Source organism: Plenodomus lingam (genome assembly GCF_022343315.1).
Source record: "Plenodomus lingam strain CAN1 chromosome Unknown contig_9, whole genome shotgun sequence".
NCBI classification, from domain to species: Eukaryota; Fungi; Ascomycota; class Dothideomycetes; order Pleosporales; family Leptosphaeriaceae; genus Plenodomus; species Plenodomus lingam.
Window position 1 is genome coordinate 447,125 of NW_027093973.1, and position 24,234 is coordinate 471,358.

The 24,234-nt window shown below is 48.1% G+C and overlaps 9 protein-coding genes across 9 annotated transcripts; 4 read left to right on the forward strand and 5 right to left on the reverse strand.

The window, feature by feature from the left end:
- Nucleotides 1-85: 85 nt before the first annotated feature.
- On the reverse strand, nucleotides 86-403 carry IAQ61_010675 (uncharacterized protein; the record flags this gene model as incomplete). Its single annotated transcript, XM_003834629.2, has 1 exon — nucleotides 86-403. The coding sequence occupies one exon, from the start codon at nucleotides 401-403 to the stop codon at nucleotides 86-88; it is 318 nt and encodes a 105-aa protein (XP_003834677.2).
- Nucleotides 404-1,544: 1,141 nt separating this feature from the next.
- IAQ61_010676 (uncharacterized protein) lies at nucleotides 1,545-2,627 on the forward strand (the record flags this gene model as incomplete). The annotated part of the gene is made up of 1 exon (XM_003834630.1): nucleotides 1,545-2,627. One exon carries the CDS (start codon nucleotides 1,545-1,547, stop codon nucleotides 2,625-2,627), a length of 1,083 nt encoding a protein of 360 aa, XP_003834678.1.
- A 1,311-nt stretch (nucleotides 2,628-3,938) lies between these two features.
- Nucleotides 3,939-5,443, forward strand: IAQ61_010677 (uncharacterized protein; the record flags this gene model as incomplete). The annotated part of the gene is made up of 4 exons (XM_066098883.1): nucleotides 3,939-4,073; nucleotides 4,179-4,367; nucleotides 4,471-5,009; nucleotides 5,278-5,443. The coding sequence occupies 4 exons, from the start codon at nucleotides 3,939-3,941 to the stop codon at nucleotides 5,441-5,443; spliced, it is 1,029 nt and encodes a 342-aa protein (XP_065951041.1).
- Nucleotides 5,444-7,993: 2,550 nt separating this feature from the next.
- IAQ61_010678 (uncharacterized protein) lies at nucleotides 7,994-8,731 on the reverse strand (the record flags this gene model as incomplete). Its single annotated transcript, XM_003834632.2, has 1 exon — nucleotides 7,994-8,731. The coding sequence occupies one exon, from the start codon at nucleotides 8,729-8,731 to the stop codon at nucleotides 7,994-7,996; it is 738 nt and encodes a 245-aa protein (XP_003834680.2).
- A 2,974-nt stretch (nucleotides 8,732-11,705) lies between these two features.
- IAQ61_010679 (uncharacterized protein) lies at nucleotides 11,706-14,548 on the forward strand. The gene is made up of 3 exons (XM_003834633.2): nucleotides 11,706-12,770; nucleotides 12,820-13,473; nucleotides 13,524-14,548. Exons 1-3 carry the CDS (start codon nucleotides 11,807-11,809, stop codon nucleotides 14,324-14,326), a joined length of 2,421 nt encoding a protein of 806 aa, XP_003834681.2. The 5' UTR covers nucleotides 11,706-11,806; the 3' UTR covers nucleotides 14,327-14,548.
- A 407-nt stretch (nucleotides 14,549-14,955) lies between these two features.
- IAQ61_010680 (uncharacterized protein) lies at nucleotides 14,956-18,673 on the reverse strand (the record flags this gene model as incomplete). Its single annotated transcript, XM_066098884.1, has 13 exons — nucleotides 14,956-15,278; nucleotides 15,394-15,556; nucleotides 15,608-15,734; nucleotides 15,823-16,079; nucleotides 16,246-16,413; nucleotides 16,523-16,559; nucleotides 16,745-16,866; nucleotides 17,040-17,126; nucleotides 17,452-17,541; nucleotides 17,616-17,703; nucleotides 17,751-17,902; nucleotides 18,196-18,343; nucleotides 18,432-18,673. Coding segments are annotated over 13 exons (2,004 nt in total), but the record flags the coding sequence as incomplete, so codon positions are not given.
- Nucleotides 18,674-19,706: 1,033 nt separating this feature from the next.
- Nucleotides 19,707-20,047, forward strand: IAQ61_010681 (uncharacterized protein; the record flags this gene model as incomplete). The annotated part of the gene is made up of 2 exons (XM_003834635.2): nucleotides 19,707-19,802; nucleotides 19,913-20,047. Coding segments are annotated over 2 exons (231 nt in total), but the record flags the coding sequence as incomplete, so codon positions are not given.
- Nucleotides 20,048-20,229: 182 nt separating this feature from the next.
- On the reverse strand, nucleotides 20,230-20,728 carry IAQ61_010682 (uncharacterized protein; the record flags this gene model as incomplete). Its single annotated transcript, XM_003834636.2, has 2 exons — nucleotides 20,230-20,319; nucleotides 20,465-20,728. Coding segments are annotated over 2 exons (354 nt in total), but the record flags the coding sequence as incomplete, so codon positions are not given.
- Nucleotides 20,729-21,406: 678 nt separating this feature from the next.
- On the reverse strand, nucleotides 21,407-23,057 carry IAQ61_010683 (uncharacterized protein; the record flags this gene model as incomplete). Its single annotated transcript, XM_003834637.2, has 5 exons — nucleotides 22,552-23,057; nucleotides 22,330-22,498; nucleotides 22,169-22,206; nucleotides 21,750-21,865; nucleotides 21,407-21,688 (listed from the first exon to the last, which is right to left on the reverse strand). Exons 1-5 carry the CDS (start codon nucleotides 23,012-23,014, stop codon nucleotides 21,407-21,409), a joined length of 1,068 nt encoding a protein of 355 aa, XP_003834685.1. The 5' UTR covers nucleotides 23,015-23,057.
- Between the last annotated feature and the right edge of the window lie 1,177 nt (nucleotides 23,058-24,234).

Sequence of the window (24,234 nt, forward strand, 5' to 3'; positions counted from 1 at the left end):
CATAATACAAAGGACAGCCGCTCGCCCATCGTCGAGATCCTTTTCAGTAGCTTGGTTGTTGATATCTTCAAACGCCAGCACCCTTCTACGAGTTCCAGTACTGCCTCAATACTGAGACCTTGAGAGGCCGATATGTCTGGTTCAGGATGAGTGCCACTTTGATACTGACGGGAGAACAGTCCACAGGCTGAACGACAGTATCCTTACGGCCTTTATCCAGACCAAACACGCTTTCCTTCTCAGCATGAATGTGTGATGCATCCATCCACTCAGACATACTATGCTCAGAGAGCTCATCTCCTTCTCGCTTCTGTTGCTTCTGCCAACCCCATCGCCAACCACGACCCGCTACCGGTACCGATCCGTTCAGCCGTTCGTAAAATTTGACGTCGGAAATGTTCATGCAAGCCTTTCTCTTTCGAGATGTTTGTCCGCTCACTACTGGGGGAAAAATCTCCGTTTCACGTTTGAAACGGAACGGCACCCCTGGTTGAATCCAGGCCCACGGTCCAAACATCACCACTCGCGCCACCCGTCTTGTGTACAACTTCGCTTCGATGCATGACTGTGGCGCGCGCGAGTGGAAGAGGGTGGAATAGTATCTTATGAACGTTTCGATGCAGGCAAGTCTTGATACGATGTTGATGCAGCTGGGCCACAGTGCTGTGATCAGAGAGAGAGGGTGTTGGCTGCGCTTTGAAGTTCTTGTTCTCCTTTGGAAGATGAACGATGAACGCTGCACTGCGAGGCTTCGTGTCCGCCGGCGCTACCCGTTCCAATTACACAAGCGCATAAACAAGGCCAACATCATCTCATCAATTCTGATCAGTCATTCCCGCCACGACAAGTTGCTTGACACCTGACAGGCGAACCACGCAATGGGGCACTCTTGGCAGTTGTTTTAGAGAAACAAGTAAATGCTTGGCAAGGTCCAAGACCGGGCACATTACCACAACTCCAGACTTGCTTGTTTCATACCACTCCACTCAGCCCGATCGCTACACCATAATCAATACCTTTAGCCGATTCGTGCGATTCGTTGAAGGGATCCTTTGTCAGTAGCTTGCACCAATCGAGACAGAAGCAGCCAGGTAGTGGGGTACCGTATCCCAACGCCGTTTTGACGCCTACACTGCGGCTAGGTATGGGATGCCAACCAGTCCTGACAATATCGCTTGTCTGACCCCAAGAGGTAACATTCGAATGGATACACTGAGGATAGTTCGACGTGCGTGAATCGTTTTGCGCGCGGCATGAATCTTACAACATGGACTGTCGTTCTGCGCCACTCTGGAAATAATGGGTCAGGGAGGGAGAGGGCCGAGATAAATAGGTCAAGATACCTCGCCATAGTACAATCACCAGTGCTACAGCTTCATTCTTCGGTTCTTACACCAGTCCTTCTTTTCCACCTTCGTTCATTTCCAAGTCTCTTCACTGTGTGAAGCCGGCAGACGCTCTTTCAAACAAAATCAACATTCGCTTCCAGCAAACGACTTGAACTTTCACGCCTTTCCCCAAAGAATCCATTTACGTCACTCATCATGTACAAGACAATCTCCTCCCTCGGTGCCATTGCGGCTCTTGCTGCTACGGCCACTGCCCACGGCACCGTCACAGGTGTCACCATTGATGGTGTCTTCACCGGTGGCTTCAAGCTGGACTACTACTACGCCAAACAGAACAATGGTCCCATCCCCGAGCACATCGGTTGGTACGCAGAGAACCTCGACAACGGCTTTGTAGAGCCAAACGCGTTCGGTACCGCAGACATCATCTGCCACAAGGCTGCCAGCCCCGAGGGCTCCTCCGACACCCTCGCCAAGGTCGCCGCCGGTGGCACTGTCGAGTTCCACTGGACCGTCTGGCCTGACTCCCACGTCGGCCCCGTCATCACCTACGTCGCTCCTTACGCTGGCGACGTCGCTGCCGTCAAGAAGGAGGAGCTCAAGTGGACCAAGATTGAGGCTGCTGGCTACGACAATGGCGAGTGGGCTGCCATCAAGCTGATTGCCAACAACAACACCTGGGCAGTCACTGTTCCCGAGACCCTCGCTGCTGGCAAGTACGTCTTCCGCCACGAGATCATTGCCCTCCACGGAGCCGGCCAGGTCAACGGCGCCCAGGCCTACCCCCAGTGCCTCAACATCGAGGTTACCGGCTCCGGCACTGTTAAGCCTGAAGGCGGCGTCGCTGGTACCGCACTCTACACCGCTGAGGAGAAGGGCATCGTCTTCGACCCCTACGCCTCCACCATCAACTACCCCATCCCCGGCCCCCCTCTCTTCGCCGGCGCATCCAGCGGCTCGCCCACCACCCCCACCACCCCTGCCGTCTCCGCTGCTCCCTCCGGCAACGCCACCGTCCCCGTTGAACCCTCTGCCAGCCCTTCCCCCGTCGCTAGGCCCGAGGCTGAGACCCCTGAGCCTGCAAATGAGCCAGAGACCCCGGCTACTTCTCCTTCTCCTGCCCCTGTCTCCAGCCCTGCCCCTTCCACTGGTGGCCAGGACTCCGGCGACCTCCCTGAGCAATTCACGCTCGATACCTTCATCGCCTGGTTGGAGCGTAAGGCTTCGGGTGCCAGCTCTGCGCCCAAGGCTCGCCGTCATGCTCGCGCTCTCTTTTAGACGGCATACCGTGACTTCTCTAGTTAGAGCCGCGTTGGATATCGCGCATACAAACACATGGAAATGTATATATTAGGGGATGATCTTGGCATGAGATAATGTTCACTGCGAGACAGATGGATTCTATTGACATGGTTTCAACGTCGTCGCTGGATGCGATGGTGAGGTTTCGATTCTTTTAGTGTATATACGTAAGAACTGGCGTGCTTTTTGGTAGCGTAGCAAGAGAATATTTATTCTTGGTCTGAGGAATCGTGCTTTTATTGTGGTGTTTGAGTTTGAACTTCTTCTAGTTTGAACTTCTTCTTGGTTGATGGGGTTGTGGACGACATCAAGGTTGGTCTGTCCAGTCTATGTCAATCCCGTTACTTGGATTTATGCAAAGTACGCGCGAGTTTTCTTTTGTCGCTCGTGCATGTTGCGAATAGTCTCATCCTCTACTATGATTATACCGCCACGTGATTCCGGCCCCCTACCCCACAAGAGCAGACCAACAGAACCACACTGTCCCAAGTATTTCTCACTCAAGTTCAAGACTCTATCCAACTCACCACCATCCCCATCGACCTCATCAACTCTCCCCTCATCTCCTTCCCCCTCACTTCACGGTCTGATTCTGAACGATACAAACACATGCCCTCAATACTCGCGACTATTTCCATACGAGCTACCTGCGATAGTAAAGCGATGTATCAGTGGCTTTTCAAAGCTCAACCCGCACTTTTGACTGTGATTGGGGGGAATGTTGGAGGAGCGTGGTATAGCGTGGGGTGGGGGCTTGAGATCTGAGTCTTGAGGTTAGATGGCTGAGATGGTTTTGGGCGTGGATTGGGAGTATGTTGTACGGGCCTACTGGAGATGGAAAATTAATGGTTGGTGGTGTTTGGGTAGTTGATGTATTTTATAGTATTCTTAGTGAACTTACTAGGTCTTCTGATATTTTACATATACTTGACGTACGGTCTGGTTCCTTAAAGTAGTTGTATTCAAGAGTGCCATTCGTCCAGATAAGAGGGGATCCAGGTTCGCGACTCTGGATACGTGATGATATTAGCATCAACCCTGCCTCATCAATGAAAATCTAGTTAGCAGTGCAACGGTTTTGTAAAGTGTCGACACATGGATGGTAGTTTTAGTATAGAGTATTTTCATTTCGTAGGAGCCAGTGAAGTGATCTATAGAAGGTTCCACAGACACGCAAGCGGCACTACGAATCAGCACAGTGTGCATCCCCAAGTATAGTGCACGACAACTCCAAGTCTATCCATGGTAGGCATAGCCCACAGTCCTCCAAATCAGGTGGTCTCATCAATGTTCCAAGACGCGACATGCCACATTTCCAATTTGCTCTTAGACCCTGTAGGACCAGAACTGATGTCCTGCGGTGCAGACTGCCTTCCCAAGCGCATCTGCCTGAACGCAATAGAGGCACAGGGTCGCGGCTCGGTAGACGAATCCTACGCGCTGGTTTCGAAGACTGCAGAAGTTTGGTGAAACGTGCTGATCGTTTAGGCATTGTCTTGTCGGACGCAGCGGCTGCGGATCGTTGAGGTGGATGATGGATTGCCCGATGGCCCAGATAGAACGTCCATGCAACTGATGAGGGGTGAGTCCACTTCCATGAAGCGAAAGACCATAGTACAGAAAGCGTTCGTAACCCCAGGTGCAAAAGCAGATGACCCTACCGGACGGTCCACTTCTCATTGGGTCCCAACGTCCATCCGCAATCGCCTTCTTCAAGTAGAACACACAAATGGCTCCAAGAATTTCGAGCATACCTATAGGTAAGAACATGATCAGTATTTGGACACGGGAATATAGTTGATGGTAAACACTTACAGAGCATTCGTTCGGGTACCACAGCGAAGACTTCGGGATATTGCAAGGCAAGAGACATGAATCCACCAGTGCGATGCATCAACAGCTGCTTGGTAATGCCCCGGAAAGCGGATACGTCACCGAAAATATAGGCAGCGGCCATAAGATAGACCAAGCCCCTGACATTACCATTGATGCCCATGTTGAGTGGTTGAAGCCAGGTGACCATGGCAAATTGCAAGGACTGGCCACACTGCAATTCTGTAGCCGCAAGAGCCATGGCGAACACCAGTTCAGGAGCCAGGTGGTAACGCTGAGATATCTTGTGGTGTATGACCTGGCAGATCATCTCCACGGCGTCTTCGTTCATCATAGGCATGACAACATACTTGAGGCCTTGATCATTAACGCGCGCTCTTCCACAGACTTCTCCGAACGAGTTGGTGGAGCTCAGACAGGCCATGCTGATGACTGCCGACAGGACTCGAAGCTTCCGCTGGCTAGGACCGACCACGAGAATGAGGTCTCCTTGACTAGCGATGTTGATGGTCAAGTCAGGCGCCCGTAGAGCAGGACCGCCACCAAAGCCGGTGTTGTTGACGATGTCCTGGGACATGGTGAGAGTGCTTGTGTTTCAAATCAATAGCCGTGCAATGAGCAAGTGAAGATATACATACGACTTAGCGAGTGAGAAACTTCAAAGGTACCCAGTGGAGAAGGAGTCGAGAGAGTGGGAAGCAAAATTGAAAATGCTCAAGCTATCTGTGGGCAGTGCAAACGAGTGTATGCGATCGAACCCCAAAGCCCTGGCACTTGGACCCGCTCTTTCCAGGCTAGTCTGGAGCAGTGTAGGGGATGCTACTGATTGGGCCGCCGGTGCATGGGGCTATTCTCTGATTTGCTGGGTGGGCATTCATCAAACAACATTGGGTGTCCTGGTGACGGACATGTCACGTGATTACAGTATCTGCACTCAAGCTCTGTGCTCTATTTTGTAGCTGAATGATTAGGACAAGATCTATACTCGAGTTTGATTTTCTTCTGTGAGATTCTGCTCAGACTGTCTCACCGTCGCCAATGGTAGCGGCCAATGCCCAACCTTTCTTCCCGGCAGCTTTGCTAGGATATCTTGGGATACGATCAGGATATGTAGCTGTTGAGTGTATATTTCAAGTGTGTATCTCAAGTATGACAGAATGACAACTTGTCGCTTTGTAGTTTTGCACTGACAGTTCCGTGTCTCACCGTTTGCCTAGTCAGATAGAACCATCGCCGTACCCAGTGGCCATCAAACACCCCGCTTTATCGTCCCCAGTCGCAGAGAAGCGGCTGTTCGATCCTTCCATATTTGTAATATTCAGATTGAATGCCGAAATTCAGCACGTCTGTGGCCTTGTCAGTACGCACAATAGAAGTGCGCAGTGATCAAAGATGCATGTGTGGAAGCACTGTGGACTGGAACGGCTCTCAAAGCTTCCGGGTAGACAGATCAAGCCAGATTCATGAGGCGGAAGTACAGAAAGAAAGGGTGAAGGTAGATCTTGTAATGACTTGCTCCTCGTGTCCGTGCTGCATAATGACGACGGGAAAGTTTCGTTGAACACACAAAGTGGCACAGGAGCAAATAAAATCAAATTCGTTTGTGGTACTTAGGTATGCTTTCAACGTCAGGACCACACTGTGGCTTTTATTCTTTACTGTAGCGCAGAGTAAAGAGATCTCAATTTCACATAAAGCATATTTGCGCACGAGTTACAATGTTCAGTATGTGTTTTTGGAAGTAAATTGCTAGTAATGGCGGGCCCAATGAGTATATCCAGTCACCAGACAACCCAAGGAAGCTATCTGTATGCGCCAATCACATAGCTGCACTGTCACAATGGACAGTCCCGGCCTTGCGCTACCCTGGGGACGACGCCTCCTTCCTGCACCCACTCGTACTATCCATGGCTGCGGAGGATGTAGGCCAGGCTCCGAGTTGTATGAGGAGGCTAGTAGGATGCTATGCGTCGATGGGACCGACGACAGTCGCAGAGTGAAGACGTAGGAGGCGAGTGGCGCTGTGTTGGAAATAGGCTGACTGAAGTTGGTGATCGGTACACCTAGTGTTTATGGCCAGACTAAGGGCTCTTCAGGGTGTTAGAATGGGGAGGACAATGTGGTAGGAGAGTAAATTGCCTTATGATTTTGTTTAGCGTAGTGACTTCATCGGCGGCAGCGCACAGTGGCCAGGATACTGGCGCCAGCGCAGGTACCCGACCATGTCAAACCGATTATGGGAGTTACATAATGGAAAGAGATCTGACTATATCATTTGCAAACGCCTTGAAGGATAATATACTTATAATAGGCTTACTGAACACGGAAAGCGTCGCTCACTGCAAGTGCTGGGCAGGGCATTGTGTAGCGAGTACATGTAAACACAGTATGTTGCTAACAAGGCAGCCCGATGCTGAGAACCTGAGGCACTTGATAGGGCCGCAGACCATTCAAGTGACAAGAGAGGTGTAAGGTGAATCATGGTAGCGGGCTCGTGAGGGGGTTCCCCACAAGGGGGCCGCAAAACGACAGAGACAAAGGTGGTTTACATGTAGGAGGTTATGGTATTGGTAGTTGTGTTGGTAGTGATGGTAGTGGTAGTTGTGATCGTTTTGGTCACAATGATTGGCTGTGGCACTGATGGTGGTGATGGACGTGGAGGACCAGTTGGTGGAGGTGGAGGAGGATGGGATGGAGGTGGAAATGAGCCCTCGCCCGATTCCCAAGCCAAACTGAGAACCCGTCAGCAACTACATCACTCTTGAATGAAACTTTCAGAACTTACCGGTTGAGGCGAGACCACTTCTTGTTTGCCCGCCTCGCCTTACGGTTGAAGATCTTTACTCCCTTACTCCAGGCATCAAGCTCCCTCTGGAGGCCGATGATCTTCAACAAGCACTGGCGTTGAGGCTCGCAGACAAAGACATTCTTCAACTGGAGGTTGAACGCCAAGCTAGACTGCACGAAGAACCTGTACCGTACGCAAGTTCCTGCCGCCTCCAGCTCGCGCATGCAACGTTTGTACGAGCGGTAAGACCTACAAAACTGGGCTTCGTAGTCTTCGACCTCGTAGGTGGCGATCTGAAGGGGAGTCAAGGTAATGTTGGCCATCTTGTTGATTGAACTGATCGTGTTGAAGAAGATTGTGTGTGAATGAAGGAGATTGTATGTGAATAAAGGAAATTGTGTGTGGATCGAAAAGATTGTGTGTCGATGAAGGTTTGGAGGGGAGGAGCACCGTGGAAGGTTTTTGAGTAAACAGAGCAGCACTAGCGCGGACACAGGCGCTGCCTTGACGTAGTATCATTCAAACTGGACACAGTCACCGGGAGTGGAAGAGAAGATGTGAGAAACTCATGGATACAATCTATAGTACATACTTACTGTTACCTCGAGGCCCATTGGTTACTTGACCTTTTGAAGACCTAGAGCTACACCAGGCAGCTCTGTTGCTTCACCAGATCTGAGACCAGCCTCAGACTGTGTCTTGAGCTTTTCACCGGTGGCGTTCATGCAGCACTACCCTTCGTGGGTGCGAGACGCTCCAAGTGACGCCAGGTCAGCAGTTCAACCCACTTTTGAATAATATCAGTCCAGTTATCCTTGATGTCCCGAACCTGGCTGTATTTGGCAATGGCTGCTTCTACAATGGCCTCTTCGTCAGTCATGTCGACACCCGACATCGCAAGCACGGCTTCGTAATAGCGCATAGTGTGTGAATGGAGCAGGCGAGTGAGCACGATATTCAGATCCTCCTCGAGCTCCAAAGGTGTGGTCATCATTTTGGGAATACTTGTCAGCTCTTTAAGCAAGTTATTGTAGAAAGGATTGAGTGAAACATTTGCCCCGAACGAATCTTGGGCGCCTGCCGTGATATAACCCGGAGCCCCACCGAATGCAACGGGATCCAGGATCTGATCTTCGAATATGCTGTAAACGTGTTGCAATGCGGCCATGGCCTCATCGCGTGTGAAGCCAATCAAGTTGTTCATTACCTCGGACTGATTGCGGACCTTTCCAACGCACTCAATGTCATAGGATCTGGTATTAAGGTGCAACGCTTGGGCGAACGGAGACAAGGTCATGAAGCCGCGGCAACACGAACTAGGGCATCGAACCAACTCGTCCTGAGCAGCAAAACAGGTCTTTCTCAAGCAGTTGCTACAAAATAAGTCTTTGGTTTTGTGGCAGGATAGCTTGTATTGCGGGGCGCCAGAAGAGCCGCAGGAGCCGCAATTGAAGAGCATGGTGCTAATGAACTGGAGACGACTTATAGCAGAACAAACAAAACCGTGAGTAGAAGAGATGCTTACCTTTTGAGTGGGGAAGTATCAAAAATGACACGAAAACACAGGTAGAGGTAGTGTTTTCAGAAGGTGGGTTGATTTGCTGAGGTTGGATTATTGTGTCGAGTTGTCGAATTCCTGACAGGAGTGTACGTACCGGTAGAACGGAACCCGAGGGCATGTTTATATTCTTCGCGTCAGAGACAGGGGATGCATATTGTAGACTACACTGTGCAGCCATAGTGTAACTGGACAGGCAATAATATAGAAAAACAATGAGCATTTTCGGAGCAGAAGACCAAATAGACGGAGACTCAGCTGTCCAGAACAAAGAAAAAGGGCATACGGGCCAGATACACTGTGCGCGATAGTACAATGCTGTTGTCTGCATCACTTGCATAATGCTTTGAATCATGGCGTGCTTAAGAATTGTGCGCATGATGTAGGGGCATTTGAAGAAATCAAGGCACAGTTGACGAGGACTGAATCCATGGAATGGCAGGGCGACAAGAATCATGAAGATGGACCTTGGTGGAGGACATTGTGATGTTTGCAGGTGGACAGCCAGCCCATGTGGCGATGGAATCGAAGAACAACCTTCGAGGAATTTCAGTAGGCTAGAATGGTACATTACTTTGGAAAAGTGTGAGAACTGTTCCTCTATGCGTCGAGTTCGGCATCAAGATGGGAACACCGGCTCGGATAATCGCGACGTGACGTTCAGCGGAGAGAACGCGTGGGCACCCCTGACACAAGTCAAGATATGCGCCAAGTGATAAGATTACCGGTAACGTGATCCACCACCGAGCGCCCACCCCCACCGAGCGCCCACCAACACCAAAATCCACCACCCACTAAATAAGGATATTGCGCCACCTATAATAGCTATTATTACAAGATTTCTTAGAGTCGCGATTATTAGATCTATTAGAGTAGATTAAATATTTTAGATTATATAAGCAGCTTTTTAGGGGGTCTAATTAGGCGCCTACGCTATAAAGTTACCTCTACTACTATATCCTCTTCTACTAGCTCCTTATTAACTACCTTAGCTAGTATAATAGTAGGAGGCTTAAGGATTTACCTCTTACCTATTTAGGATATTTTAATATTATTTTAGAGTTACTTTTCTAGTTACTTAGTAGTTTTCTACTTATTACGTGTAGTAGCTTTTTAAGTAGCTTTCTCCTCCTACTCCTTCTTAGTAATTACTTAATTTAGGTAATACTCCTCTATAAGTTAAGCTTTAGTAAGCTTTTATTACTTATAAAGCTTAATTACCTTACTTTTTTAGTATTATAGCTCTTATTCTTTAAGGTTCTTTTACTTCTAAAGCTTAAATACTTACTCTACCTTTAATAGTAAAATAAATTAGGCACTATTACTATAATTATTATTAGGGGGTAATAATAGAGGTTTACTACGCTTCCTACGCTTCTTCTTATTAGCTAGGGTAGCCCTTAGGTGTTTATTTTTATAGTTAAGTAGAGTATTTCTTACTAATATAGTATAGAGTATCTAGCTAAGCTTCTTTAACTATTTATTATAGATATTAATTATAGTATTATAGAGTAACTACTCTATCTTTCTCTAATTACTTATACTTAATATTAAGGTTATACTATTACTTAAAGAAGGCTAGTTACTATTATTTATAGGTGCTTTAAACCTTAAAAGGATAATATTAGAGTTAAGTAGTAAGATACCTATTACTTTAAAAGCTATTAATATTAGCTTTTCCTTAAAGGTATTACTCTATATAGTATTAAATAACTAGTAGAAATCTCTCTTAGTAATACTTATAAGCCCTTAGAAGCTATCTAGAAAACTAGATAGTTAAGCTTTATATAAAGCTATAAAGGGAGTAAATACTATAATATTAAGTAGCTAAAGGGTATAAGTGCTATAAGGGGGATATATTATAAGTAGGATCTTATATTTATTATAGTACTTAATAAACTTTATTATTATATAAGATCTATAGCTATTAAGGATAAGAAGCTAGTATAAAGTATAAGCTTTAGCTTTTATCTTATAATTAAATACCTCCTTAAGCTAGGATACCCCTAGGGTGTAGCTTATCTACCTACTTAGTAATCCTATAAAGAAAGCTTAGTATTATAATAAGTTAAAATCTTATAACTAGGTATCCTATAGAGCTCTAGATTAGGACTAATAAATAAAGGTAGAGGTAAGAGTAGTACTATTAGCGTATATACAAGCTATAGTAGTAATCTACTCCCTATTACTATCCTAGAGTATAACTCTAATCTTTCTCTACTTATAGGCGCTCTTATTAAATATATATTTAGTTTTTAATAGTACTTTAATAAGAAAACCCTTCTTATCTATATTATAAATATACTAACTCTTAATATTATATTATTCTATTTTTTAGTATAAAAGCTTAAAGTATAAGCTATACTTAAAGGTAGAATTAGCTTTAAAGTAGTTATAATTAAGCCTAGTAGCCTAATAGGAGATAAGATTAATATTATAGTAGTTAATAAAGTGCTATACCTAATTTTTACTTACTAGATTCTTTATTATTTTAGTTATAAAATTTTAAATAATAGTCTATATAGGGGGTAATCCTTACTTATAAAGCTCTTTAATATACTTTATAAGCTTACTTTCTTATATAGTATTAAGTATTTAACTATTTAGTAGAGTAGTAGTATATACCTACTAAATTTTCTAGTAGTATCTAGATAAGGTTAACTATAAGTAACTATACTTTTCTACTATTTCTAAGTATATAAAATCTTCTCTAAGAGTTAAGGATTTAATTGCTACAAGCGCGTTGTTAATAGGTGCTATAGTTATTAAGAAATTTAGTGTTGAAAATTTAGTGATTTTGGTGTTGGTGGGCGCTCGGTGGGGGTGGGCGCTCGGTGGTGGATCACGTTACCGGTAGGTGGACATGAGTCGTGGAGAGCATTTGTGACGCCATCGCAACGAACCTCACAGCTTCATGGAAGTACACCGTATATCAAACACTGCTGGCAGTTGTTTCATTATACTGAATCGTGATACATGAAGCTTCCGGAAAGCAACGAGAAGCCTGTTCCCAGCATGGCCGACGAACGCACGCCCCTGATCCAGCGTGTGGATGTCAGACCCCATCGCGACCGCTACCCACACCATCGACTCCGCTTCTTCTGCATGACGCTGTTGAGTGCGACGATACTCATAGGAGGCGTTGCTGCAATCATCATCTTTAGCATCACGCCTCCGACCCACGACAGATTGGCGAAAGAATCAAGCTGGAGCCTCTTCTCCGCAGCCCGTACACCCCACGGTTGGCTGCACAAGGCAGGAATTGGCTACGAAGAGCTCCAAAGAATATTGTTGAGCACACCAAAGGCAGAACAAGCCAAAGAATGGAGCAGATACTACACGAGTGGGCCACATCTGGCTGGCAAGAATCTCAGCCAGGCACTATGGACCAAGGAGCGATGGGAAGAGTTTGGCGTCGCAAGCATGATTGCTGATTACGATGTGTATATCAACTACCCCAACAGCCATCGGCTGGCTCTACTGGAAAGGAAGTTGCACAGGAATGATAAACCAGGCCTGCGATCTCCTACTGCAAAGGAGGACTGGGAGGTCAGATACGAAGCCCAACTAGAAGAAGACCTTCTGGAAGAGGACAAGTCCAGCCAACTTGAAGATCGCATACCCACCTTCCACGGATACAGCGCTTCTGGTAATGTCACAGCGCCATACGTCTTTGTCAACTATGGAACCTACCAGGACTTCGAGGACCTGCGCGCAGCCAACATCAGCTTGGAAGGCAAGATCGCGTTAGCCAAATATGGCGGCGTCTTCCGTGGTCTCAAGGTCAAGCGCGCGCAAGAGATGGGCATGGTAGGAGTGGTCATGTACACCGATCCGGGCGATGATGGCGAGGTCACTGAGAAGAATGGCAACGCGACTTACCCTTATGGGCCAGCCAGAAATCCAAGCAGTGTGCAGAGAGGCAGCGTTCAATTCTTGAGTAAGTCCAACGACAGTGTGAAATTGGACCAGTGATGACTATTTCGCAGGCTTCGCTCCCGGCGACCCAACAACACCAGGCTATCCCTCCAAACCAGGCTGTCCTCGCCAGCCTGTCAACCACGCTATCCCACATATCCCCTCCCTGCCAGTCTCATACGTCGATGCGCTTCCTCTTCTAAAGGCGCTCAATGGGCACGGCCCGAAAGCCTCGTCGCTTAATAAATCCTGGCAGGGTGGTGGCTTGGATTACAAGGGCGTGCACTACAACATTGGACCATCTCCAGACAATGTTTTATTACATCTCGTCAACGAACAACAGTACGTCACAACACCACTCTGGAATGTGATTGGCATAATCAATGGCACAATCCCCGATGAAGTTGTTGTTCTGGGGAATCACCGCGATGCCTGGATCGCGGGTGGCGCCGGTGACCCTAATAGTGGATCTGCGGCATTCAACGAAGTTATCAGAAGTTTTGGATCCGCATTCCGAGCTGGCTGGAAGCCATTGCGGACCATAGTATTCGCCAGCTGGGATGGTGAAGAATATGGCCTTATTGGGAGCACGGAGTGGGTCGAGGAATACCTGCCTTGGCTGTCTGCTGCTACCGTGGCCTACTTGAATGTAGATGTAGGAGCCGTTGGTCCCGACTTCCACCTCTCAGCTGCACCGTTACTAAAACAGGTGGTCGAAGAGACATGTAAGCTATATACAGTTAGGGATTGTCCGACCGCAGCTGACACCGTCTAGTAAAAATCGTTCCATCACCCAACCAGACCATTCCTGGCCAATCAGTTTACTCAGCCTGGGACAAAAACGTCGGCACCATGGGCTCCGGCAGCGACTTCACCGCTTTCCAAGACTTCGCCGGCATCCCTTCTATCGACATGGGCTTCGGTTCTAGCTCAGACTCTGCCGTCTACCACTACCACAGCAACTACGACTCTTTCGACTGGATGCAGCGCTTTGGCGACACAGACTTCGAGTATCACGCCATTATTGCCAAGGTCTGGGGTCTCTTAGCCGCAAATCTTGTCGAGACACCAGTCCTCCAGCTCAACGCTACTGAATACGCTCTTGGGGTGCAAAAATATATCGATGCTATTAAAGAAAAAGCTAAAGCATCTGGCTTCCCCGTCTCCACGGGCGATGATGCGAGCGATATTTGGACACCGCTCGACGACGCAGTATCCCATTTCACGTTCGCATCGCTCCTACACGACGGTACAGCCGCACAGCTTCTCGACGACTACTACCACGCCGACATACCCTGGTGGCAGCCCTGGAAAAAGCTACAACTCTACCTTGCCATTCGCGCCATCAACACGAAATACAAACTTCTAGAACGCCAGTTCTTGTACCCCGCCGGTCTAGACGGCAGACCCTGGTTCAAGCATGTGGTGTTTGCGCCGGGCAAGTGGACGGGTTACGCGGGTGAGACCTTTCCCGGGATTGTCGAGGGCATTGATGAGAAGGACCGCGAGGCTGTGGAGAGATGGGTGGGTATTGCAGCGAGAGCTGTTGATGGAGCGGCAGACTTTTTAGAAGCGTGATTGGGATGTCGGACGAGAGATTGCAGCTATGGTAGCATATCGTTTGTGTAATAGCAGGCATTAATGCTATGAATGACGACCGCATTTTTTTGATTCGGCATCAATGTAGGTTGACCACACTCAAAGGTCAGCAGGATGACTTTAAAAGCTGTCTCAACCATGCATGATCGTGATGACAAATTAGTAAACCAGTAATGTAAACGAGCTGATTGTCGAACCTTGTGGACACTGGGATATTCTGATTTGACGATATGGAGCTCTCCTACGATCAAGAAGGGAGCAGTATTACTGTAACATCAGCTGCTTCACCACAAAGCAGGGGCAAGGCATAGATACTGGGCGCCTATTTCCACTTATGGGGAGTTGAAAGGTGATGAGATGGCGAACGTTGTATACCACTGTGGCAACATATATATAATCTCGTTGAATGATAAATGCATGGCAACAGAGGATGAGTGGCGGTGATTAGAATGCTTGCGACTATACCTATACGCGACCTTTGCTGCATTATGTGACCAAATGGGCAAGCGATAGCAGAATTTGATCATGTCACTTTCTGCATGAGTGTGGTCATGTTTGATACGGTGTAGTAAGGAAACGAACTTTTTATATACAGACAAAAGAAATTATTATACAAATGCCCATAGGCCGTAGGGAATCTCTTCTTCTTCTTCTTCTTCTTCTTCTTCTTCTTCTTCTTTTCCTCCTCCTTTCTCATAGCCAGCTGAAGCGGGGGCAGCGGGAAACGGGAAAGGTGGCGACTCAGACGGCGATTGGGGCCGTGGGTGGAGGTGTTGGAGGAGGGGGAGGAGGCGTGGGAGGGCCACCAGGGGGAGGCGGAGGAGGCGGGGATGCGCTGTGAGCCTGGCGGTGATGACGACGAAGACGACGGCGACGACGACGACGAGAGTGCACTTCATCGTCTGAGTCGTTTCGCTGACCCGGAAGTGACCTGAGACCTATGAATATCAGTGCCTCGTCATTGGCAAATGTTGTGAAGCTCAACCGGGCAGGGGAGCCCTTCTAGCTTGAAGAAGTACTGAGACCATGGGATCCTGAAAACTTACACTCGGCTGTCCCAATCGTGCAGTTTGCCTCCCATCGAAGGTAAGGGAGAAACCACTCCATGAGCCAGGTCGCCTCCGCCTGGCGCCATAGCACTTCTGGGTCGTCTGGACGGCAGACCCCCGTGCTCACATCGACCGCCACATAGTATTCTATGTCTTGGTGCTACACGTTGTATTAGTGCAGGTTGAACCTCAATGAACAGAAATAACGTACCCTCTGGCGGACCCAGTAGCAGAGGGTCGTCCACCCTCGGGCTGGCGTGTATGTCGCCAGCTCCCGGTCAAGCTCTGTCCAAAAGGAGTCGTCGACTTGTCGAGAACTCATATTGACTGCAGGCTGTCTATTAGCTTCTAATAAGATTTCAGTAGAATGCGTAATGAGGGCAAGGAGAGCAGAATGCATGCGGAAATGGTAGGGGTGATACTTACGGTGAGCTTTGTGTTGTGGATTTGTGTAGGAAGAAGGTCAAAAGGTAAAATATGATTAAATTCTCCCCACCGCACGGTACATTGGCAGATGTGACGTCAGTCAAACACAATCCGAGTCCCCATTCACCTTCATTTTTGGCTGGGAGAAATAATGCCCATGGTATCTGTGCAGTGTCACTCAATTGGTCACGGGGGCAGATTGCCCTTGGAACTTGACAGTTGTCCATGAGAAGCCACAGTTGAAAATGAAACTTGGTCTAAACTAGATTATATATGGTATGTCCCAAAAGCTGATTATCCAAAGAAATGAGTTTAGTTCTTTGAGCCTTTGCCTTTGAGTGAGCGCCCAGAAGCTGGTTACAAATTCGAGCCATTTGCACCAAAGTGCGCAGGCTCGAGACTGCAACACATGGAATCCAGAACACTCATTGATCTTGGAAATCTTTCGCTGTGTTCAAGTCTATGGAAGAGACAGAATACGGTAGACGAGACGTCCAGTTGCTTGATATGTGCCGCGTTCATTCGTCCACCATCACTATCGAGAAGCTGAGGGAGGCCTTTTTTTAACATGACTGCACCTCTAACCAGAAGCTAGGAGGGCATTATTCTTGCGAGATCAAACGTCTAAAGGCGATGAGAAGGTAGTATTCGACTCGACGCAACCCACTACCATTGGATAGGTAGGGCAGACATTGTTCACCGTCGCATCGACGGTAAAGTGAAGGATCGACAGTTGACTGCGTGCTCAAGTGTGTTGCAAGTCAAAGCCATAACTTCCCGTGATCTTCAGAGGTGCTATGAAACGCGTTATCAATTGTGTCTTTCCGTGAACAGCTCACCTGGCGTTGTTCAGGCGTTGTTGATTATATACTAGGGAGCTCAAAAACGTTCGACACGGATCTGAGCAGAGATACCGGCTGACCCTTGCTCTTTGTATGTGGAGTAAGCTGTTATGTCGAAGTTATATTCTAGTGTCTGCGCAGACATGTGATGAATGGAGTACGATGATCGGTCGGAGGCAGGACGCTTGAAATTATCTAAGATCTTACTGGGAAAATTTCAAAGTCAGCGTCGTGATACAAATAGGAGGTGGGCCACCAAAAATTCAAGTGAATCAGAAGATCAGCCGAAAAACATTCCATCATCAATGTGACTCAGTCTTTCAAAGAAGTAGTTTGATCATCATGTGGAAGAAGAGTGACCTGTAATTCACTTACTTCAGAATGACAGTCATCATGCACACTGGTTTGCAGTTGATACCAAGTCTCATAATTGTTGCTAGCTGCGGTGACTTCGAATAGCTCCTAGCAGATCGTGTGTTAAGTGGCTGTGTCTAAAATCGGAAGAGTTAGCGCTAGAGCGAAACTACATGTAGGTTCCAGTGTGCGAAGGTTGAGAATGGGTACATCAGAACTTGATTGTCGACAAGAGTGTTCAGAAGGAAAACTAGAGCATCATTGGAATATGGAAAGGTAAAAAGAGTGGGCACTTAGCTGATAGAGTTGCTCTGTCACGTCCGAGCACTGTGAGCTGTGAGATGAGACCCGAGCTGCCAATTGATGGAGAATCACTCAAGCGAAGGTTATATTGGATATGAAATGGACGAAGGTCGAGGATGTACGGTCGTACCGGCCAGTCCAAAGGTTGTACGTGCTGATCTTGCTGTATTCCAATCGCATCGTAGAGCTCGTCGGCGCGAATGCGAAATGAGGGGATGAACTAGATTCATTAATGTGGAATGAAAAGGATTAGCAGCATTTGAAAGTTCAAAGTGGTGGCGATTGAAAATCCACATTGAGGTTCATATGCAGTATTTGTATCACACGAATTGGCAGCGTCATCCGCTGCCAGGTCGGCAGTGCCAACGAAAGTAGCGAAAACCTGTTTGTCTAAGCATGACCAAAAGCGATAACCCTTAGAGTTAGCACTTGATTTGAAGGCTTGTATCACTTGGAGGGTCATTCGCAGCCTGAATATTGGATCTGAAAAGGAGCCAGTCGTCGTGGAAGAATTGGCGTGTGGCGCGAGGAGGTGCAGGAGTATGGTAGTGCGAGATGAATCGTACGTTGTACCGATAGTACTGTTTATGGGAATATTAGCAGCGATCTGGTCAATCAAATGAACAAAAGATGCCAAAATAAAGTTCCAAGTCTCAGAAAGCTTTCTACTCAAGACGCTGCTAACCACCAAAATAAGGGCTAGCAGCTAGCAAGAGTGAGACAAGTGAATGAGTTGTTTCTTTCAAAGAGAGAGACAAGTCGCAGATTTCCATGAATTGTCGCCAGAGCTGTTAGACAGTCGGCTCTCGAAAATGTTCTTTTCATCTCATCACAGACAATGAACAGTACTTGGAAGATTGGGTGAATAACCTACCAGAGAATTGAATTGGCTATCAGTATAGTGACTTGATGCATTCTGTGCTTGAGCTCCACACTTTCGCGCGAGCATGTCCAGCAACGACCGTGTCTTTGAAGGGGAACTCATTAGAACAGGAGTAGCGATGGGGTAAGGCGAGACTTCTCTGTATCAGGTCAAGCTTGAGCTTTCCAACTGCGTTGCAGCCTACTGTCAATATTTTCCGTCTCGATGCATGGTGAAGCAATGTTGACCGCAGCAGGGGTAACAGTGGCAGCGCTACACAAGGAGGTGAGAAGTAAAGAGTTGAAGAGGTGTAGACCGCATCAATGAAGCGGAGCAAAGCTGAGTGATGCAAAGTGGTGATGGCCGCAGCAGAGTGTGGAGGGTGGTCAAGGTGCGGAGTGGATTTGAGAAAAAGAGTCTGTTGTGACAGATTTGGGGCTACTAGCTGTTTAGCAAAGATCAAACGTCTGGTTTGGGAAGGCACACGTTGGCTGTTTTCCTAATGAAAGTGAATGAGACTGGAAACTTGTCGGCTTGTTTCGGCATGGCCAGTGTGATTGGACGCCCTAGGATCATTTGAAGGGCTCCGAATCTATCTGTAGCTCATAGTAACATTGAAAATGCTTGTCTACAGTTGTAAAGTTGTAACCCTGACGTTGATGATACGGTTCACTGAGCCTGTGCCGACAGTCCTTGTTGTCGAAAAACTCCACTGGCGTTGGAAATTTGCACCAAAATTTGATATGCCCGTCACTTTTACTTGCTTCATGATTGCATAGAAATCGGTGGGATTTGCGTAATTTTATGTACTGTGTTGCATCATGTAAGGACCAAAGCTCTCGCCTGCATCGACTGTGATAAATCCCCGGCTTTCTCTTCAGATTAAAACCGTACAAGGCAGTTAACTCCAGTACTTATTGAATCAGATGTGCTGTAAATCACTCCAAAATTTGCAACATCAAAGGCCTCAGTGAACGCCTCGGTGATAGCTAGATGCGTTATGGAGCCAGTTTGATATGAACAGGCGGTCTACACAGTGACGCATACTATCCTATATGGCAGGTACCAAATATCAGTGACGTACTACCAACTCTACAGCAACCATAAGCAAGCTAAAAACTGCCGCCGAAGTCCCCGACTTAGCGTTATCAAGTCACAGATTCTTAGTCAGCGCTGCCCTCAGAGGGACTATATAAACCCTCTTCCCCTCTTACGTTGAGAGGTAAGTGGCTTGCAGACACACACCGGGCCCGTAACAAGGGCCCAATTTTTGTACCCAGGTTGTGGGTTTACTCACAACCAATGGTGTCGTCAGTATTGCACTGTCTCTGACTTGATGCCGACTTTTTCATTGAGACTTCTGGCTTGCCAGTTGCTTGAGGAAGAAATCGTCTCTACATCTATATCATACCTACATTGTCACTGGTGCTATGACCGTATTGTCGATATGCGTGCTGTTGGTGCTGCTGATGCCTTCCTATTGCCTACACACAGCGTTACTCGTAACTTGAAATTATTGTGAGCGTTCCATGGAGTCCAGCAGTAACCGTGGTGTTGAGCAAAGCTCGATTGTTGACTTTTGGGCGATTGCACAGACCACTACCACAACGCAAAATAAGGTGCGAAATCCTGATCTGGGCCAGAGGGCATAATCTCATCCACAGGATACCACGTTTCACAAAAGTGGTACTCATTGGCTTTAGCTGCGCGCCATGAATTTATTCTACAGGCTGCAGGCAGGCAAGCTGAGAACTCCAATCTCACAAACCGCGTCAAGAACAGCACCAAGAGCAGCACTAATGACCACACAATTGCTTGGCGCACAATCATTGTCGCCTACAGCCGGAAGGAAATGGCTGAATGACGGAGAATGTGAGTGATGAAATATCATCCATGCACAACCCTGTGTATCTGTTAACGTGTCGCGAGAGGCAAAGAGGCTCTAACGGCGAAAGGAGCTCGTCGAAAACGGAACTCGCGATATCCCTACATGCACCCCCGAGCACTTCCAGAAGAAGAAGAACAAGCTCATCGCTGTGTTCTGGGTCAGAGTCTAGGATTCATCGAGAAACATGGGAAGGCAATCAACAAGTTGGACCAGAGCGAGGCAGCAGAGGCGGGACAGCCGGTAGGGGTCTGTGAAATCTATGTGTTAAGCACGACAACAACCATTTACCAGCGATGAAGGCCAACTAGCTGACCGCGAACGCCAGCGGTAACTCCATCTATTCTCAAGCTACGAGGTACTTATAACTGATTTACGAGTCACCTTAGAACCTACCGCATCGCTTGACAGCAACGACCGTTGCTTTCCCAGCTTCCACCCCGCAAAGATCGTCGCCGGACACGCTACCCGGAACCGAGGAGGGAGAATGAAAGGCAGCAGTGGCATACAGGGAGAAGACCGCAGCTCTTCTGTATAAATGTATAATCTTTGGATGGACATTTTTCTCCAATACTGCTCCCTCGCGCAAAAGGAATCGGCCAAGTTGATTGCGCTGTTCAGCTTCAGACAAGGCTCCCATGAGGCGACAGTAATGCTAATCTTTCGATCGTCTCAAGCTAGTTTTTCCCATGTGTGGTAGTCACTAAAGGATTGTCTAAAACTCTGATAATCGCTTAAATATGCAATTGATGTGGTAACTACTGCACTAATGTGCGGAGAAATGCTTTTTGGTTCACAGTATATTCAATACCACTCATTTATGCGTAGAAATTGCGCCGAAGATACACAAGAAGGATAAGAACTCATGATATTTGTAACCTGTGTATGCCCAAAATTCCTCGACCTCCCATAATGACGTGTCTGCTTTTATCTTCTCTGTTCCTGATCTGCTGAATGATGATCCTCCATATTCCTGGTCGGTTGAGCGATCATTTCCCAACCGTCGACTACCCTCTGGCTGTTTCGGAATTCTTGATCAACGAGGAATAACGGCTCCAAATTCTAGATGAATATAGCCTTCCTTGTCTTCCGAATTTATGGGTCCAGTTTGGGTTTCATAGCGGTCTCTGGCGTGAAAGCAGAGCCACAAAAAAATACATGTATATACAACCGAGGTTGCTTCCATAATGGTCGCTTATGACTCTAGCCTTTTCTGAGCCTTTGTCGTTGTATGTTACCAATTGATGTGTTCTGCGCGTGGAATGAGGCGACTTGGGGTATTAAGAGACGAGGATGTACCAGCTGTGGCTGTCGGCAGCTGTGTGACCATGTCCGCTTTCAGTCTGTCGTGATGACATGCGGTCCGGTGATTGCGCAGAGATAGGATTTCGAGTCTGCCAAATGCTTCTTCGAGACGTTCTGACCCAAAGTATCTCTCTTATTCAATATGTTCACCGTTATGAGGGTCAGCGCCGTCGTCTTCTCGTGCCGCTGCGAGCTGTTTGTGTGTCGTTGACGTTCAGGCTTGTGCTGAAGGCTGTGTGGGGCCCACCAATCGGATGCGTCATCCGATCCCGCTTCGGTCGAATTCTGAACGTCAAATCCGAATGCCTCTCTTATCTTGCCTACCATCCACCACCAACATCGTTGTATGAATTCTACCCTTGTTTATATCACAAACCCTCTTGTGCGGAGCAGTTATAGAGATATGACCGTGATTAAGGAGTACGATCCAAAGTGCGTATGGGGTCTGCTTGGTGGCTTCGAGGGTGACCTGGTCGAGGTGCCGTACGCGTTCTGAAAGGACAGTTGATTGACCAGGTTTTGGTTTTTGAGGGAGGTAGAAGTGGGATTCGAGATTTTAGAAGATCTTTGAGCAGCTGTGGAGCCTGATCAGTAAGTTTGTGGAAACCATTGACTATCCAGGGGATGAGAAGTGGACTCGACGTCTGGGCGGGTTTTCGTGAATGTTGACCTACTTCATAGACGCCAGAAGGGCGATGAAGTAGGCGAGGACTCTTAGCACCTGTTGATGAACTCAGGTGAGCGGCCGACCCTACGCCAAGGGGGTCCTCCTCTCGGCCGTACCCCCAGACCTACTCAGTCCGTACACTCCGTGAGGAACTAGGCCTTTCGGTCTGGGAGCGAGTCAGTATCGCTCGTTCAAAGCCCCATCTTGGAACCACTGCGTGTTGTACCCCAGAGGACGGTAGGTGACCCGGGGATTCCAAACCCCAGCACCGAAACGTCTCTGGACATACTCGGACAGTGGCGACAAGAGGGGCCAGTCCAAGCCAAACTGGATCCCGGTAGGATCGAATACCAGGTGGTGCTCATCATCTGTCATGATGATGAACGCACAGTGCCTGAATTTGTAGTACGGCCCTGTCCAGAACTTGAGTTCCAGGATCTCACGGATCCGGCCGGCGGCTAGAATAACGGTCAGCAATCAGGAAGCACCGCCGTGATATTGGATACTTTACTCCTCCTGTCGAAGTCCACAAGGGCTTCTAGGCAGCCTGACATCCACACCAGACTGTGCTCACACTGCTGGTCGCAGATCTGGGACAAGTCGGCCCAGAAACTGCTGCCTTCCGCCGTGGGCTCTGGGTACCCAATCCAGTCCCTGATGAACCTGTCTGTGAGCCAGACCAGGAAACCGCCGAGCGCAGCTTCCCAGTCGTCCTGAGACGACTGGAGCTTCTCGGGGAGCGGATTATGCTGCTCACAGAACGCCCAGGTTGGGTCCTGGACAGGTCGCAGGGGGCGGCGAGAGCTTCCGCATACGCGGCAGGGCTGGCCCTGGATCGCTTTGAACTGCATGGAGGCATCCCGTTCGTATGTGATGTTTGTGGTCATCTTGTTTTCAATGCTTTTATGAGCTTGGATTTCGTCAAGTAACAGGATTTGACTGTAAGTAGTTGCAAAACAACAGCGCCAAGACATGGCTGAGCCCAGGGCTACCCCACCAATGTGGTCTCCAACAGGCCTGCAGAGTCTGGATGTCAGTAATGTTTGCGTATCATGTCGATATTCAGTACGTGAACTGCATCAGGACGAGGTTATATAACGTATTGTGCTGGGCATTACTGTACTGGCTTCGCTATACACAAGGGCAGAAGGTATACAGAACTTTGCAGCAGCTCCTGGGGATTAGGAGATTGACGGCATTTCGTCTCCATCCTATACAAGGGATTGAGATACTAATGATCATTCTATGTACTTCTGCGCATGCCACTGCTATTGTAATAGGGTATCCTGACATCGCCTGGTAACAGATAGAGACCCAAATAGGACGACCCAGCAGCACCCTCCATCCCCGAGACCTTACCACAAAAGCGCCACCCAACAGTTCCTTGCTGCGTCCCCGAGTACTACAAGGACTCCACTTCCATCTTGCGATATCCTCGAATGATCATTCATTCCCTCGCTACCCGCACCGAGCATTTGAAGCCATTATGCAGCGCCTTGTACGCAAGGCATGAGCGTTACAGTACGGCAGAGGGCACACAGTTTGAAGACGAAGAAGGGCATAGTATAATCAGAAGACAACATGGAAAAGAATTGCGCCTGTAAATGGTGCAGGCTGGAGATTGTATTGCACGAATTGGGTCGGCAGGCGGTCTGTGGCCCCAGACAACTTGATCTAGGGTACAGCACATGCAGAAACGATGCGTAGTCAAAGGCGGGCGCATGTTGACATTACGAAGACCACAAAAGAATGATTACTACTTAAAGTGACAGGACAAAGACACGAGCAGTAAAAGGTGCGCTGGCAGGCCGGCGGTAGAAGCGCACAATGAGAAGAATATTGTGCACGCCATCTCGAGCAGAAGGCAGCGCACAGCGCAGAGAACGACGAGCAATAGGTAAGGAAAAGTCAAGAAGGCCAGAAAGAGGACCCAGGGAAAGAAGAAAAGAACTATGAAAGCGGCGAAGTTGGATCTGACAAGTTGTGTTAGGAACCGAGACTGCTGCTAAGCAAGTGGACATGGACATCCAGAAACGGACACAAACGCGCCGCGCGCATATATGTTTGGAAGGAGGTACCAATGCTGGGATACCATATGAGAGGTCTGGAGATCACAGGAGAGGACCGGCTCAGCGGCAGGCGCAAGGGGGCCAATTGGTCAGAAACAAGGACAATCAGTCGTAGCGGTGGCATA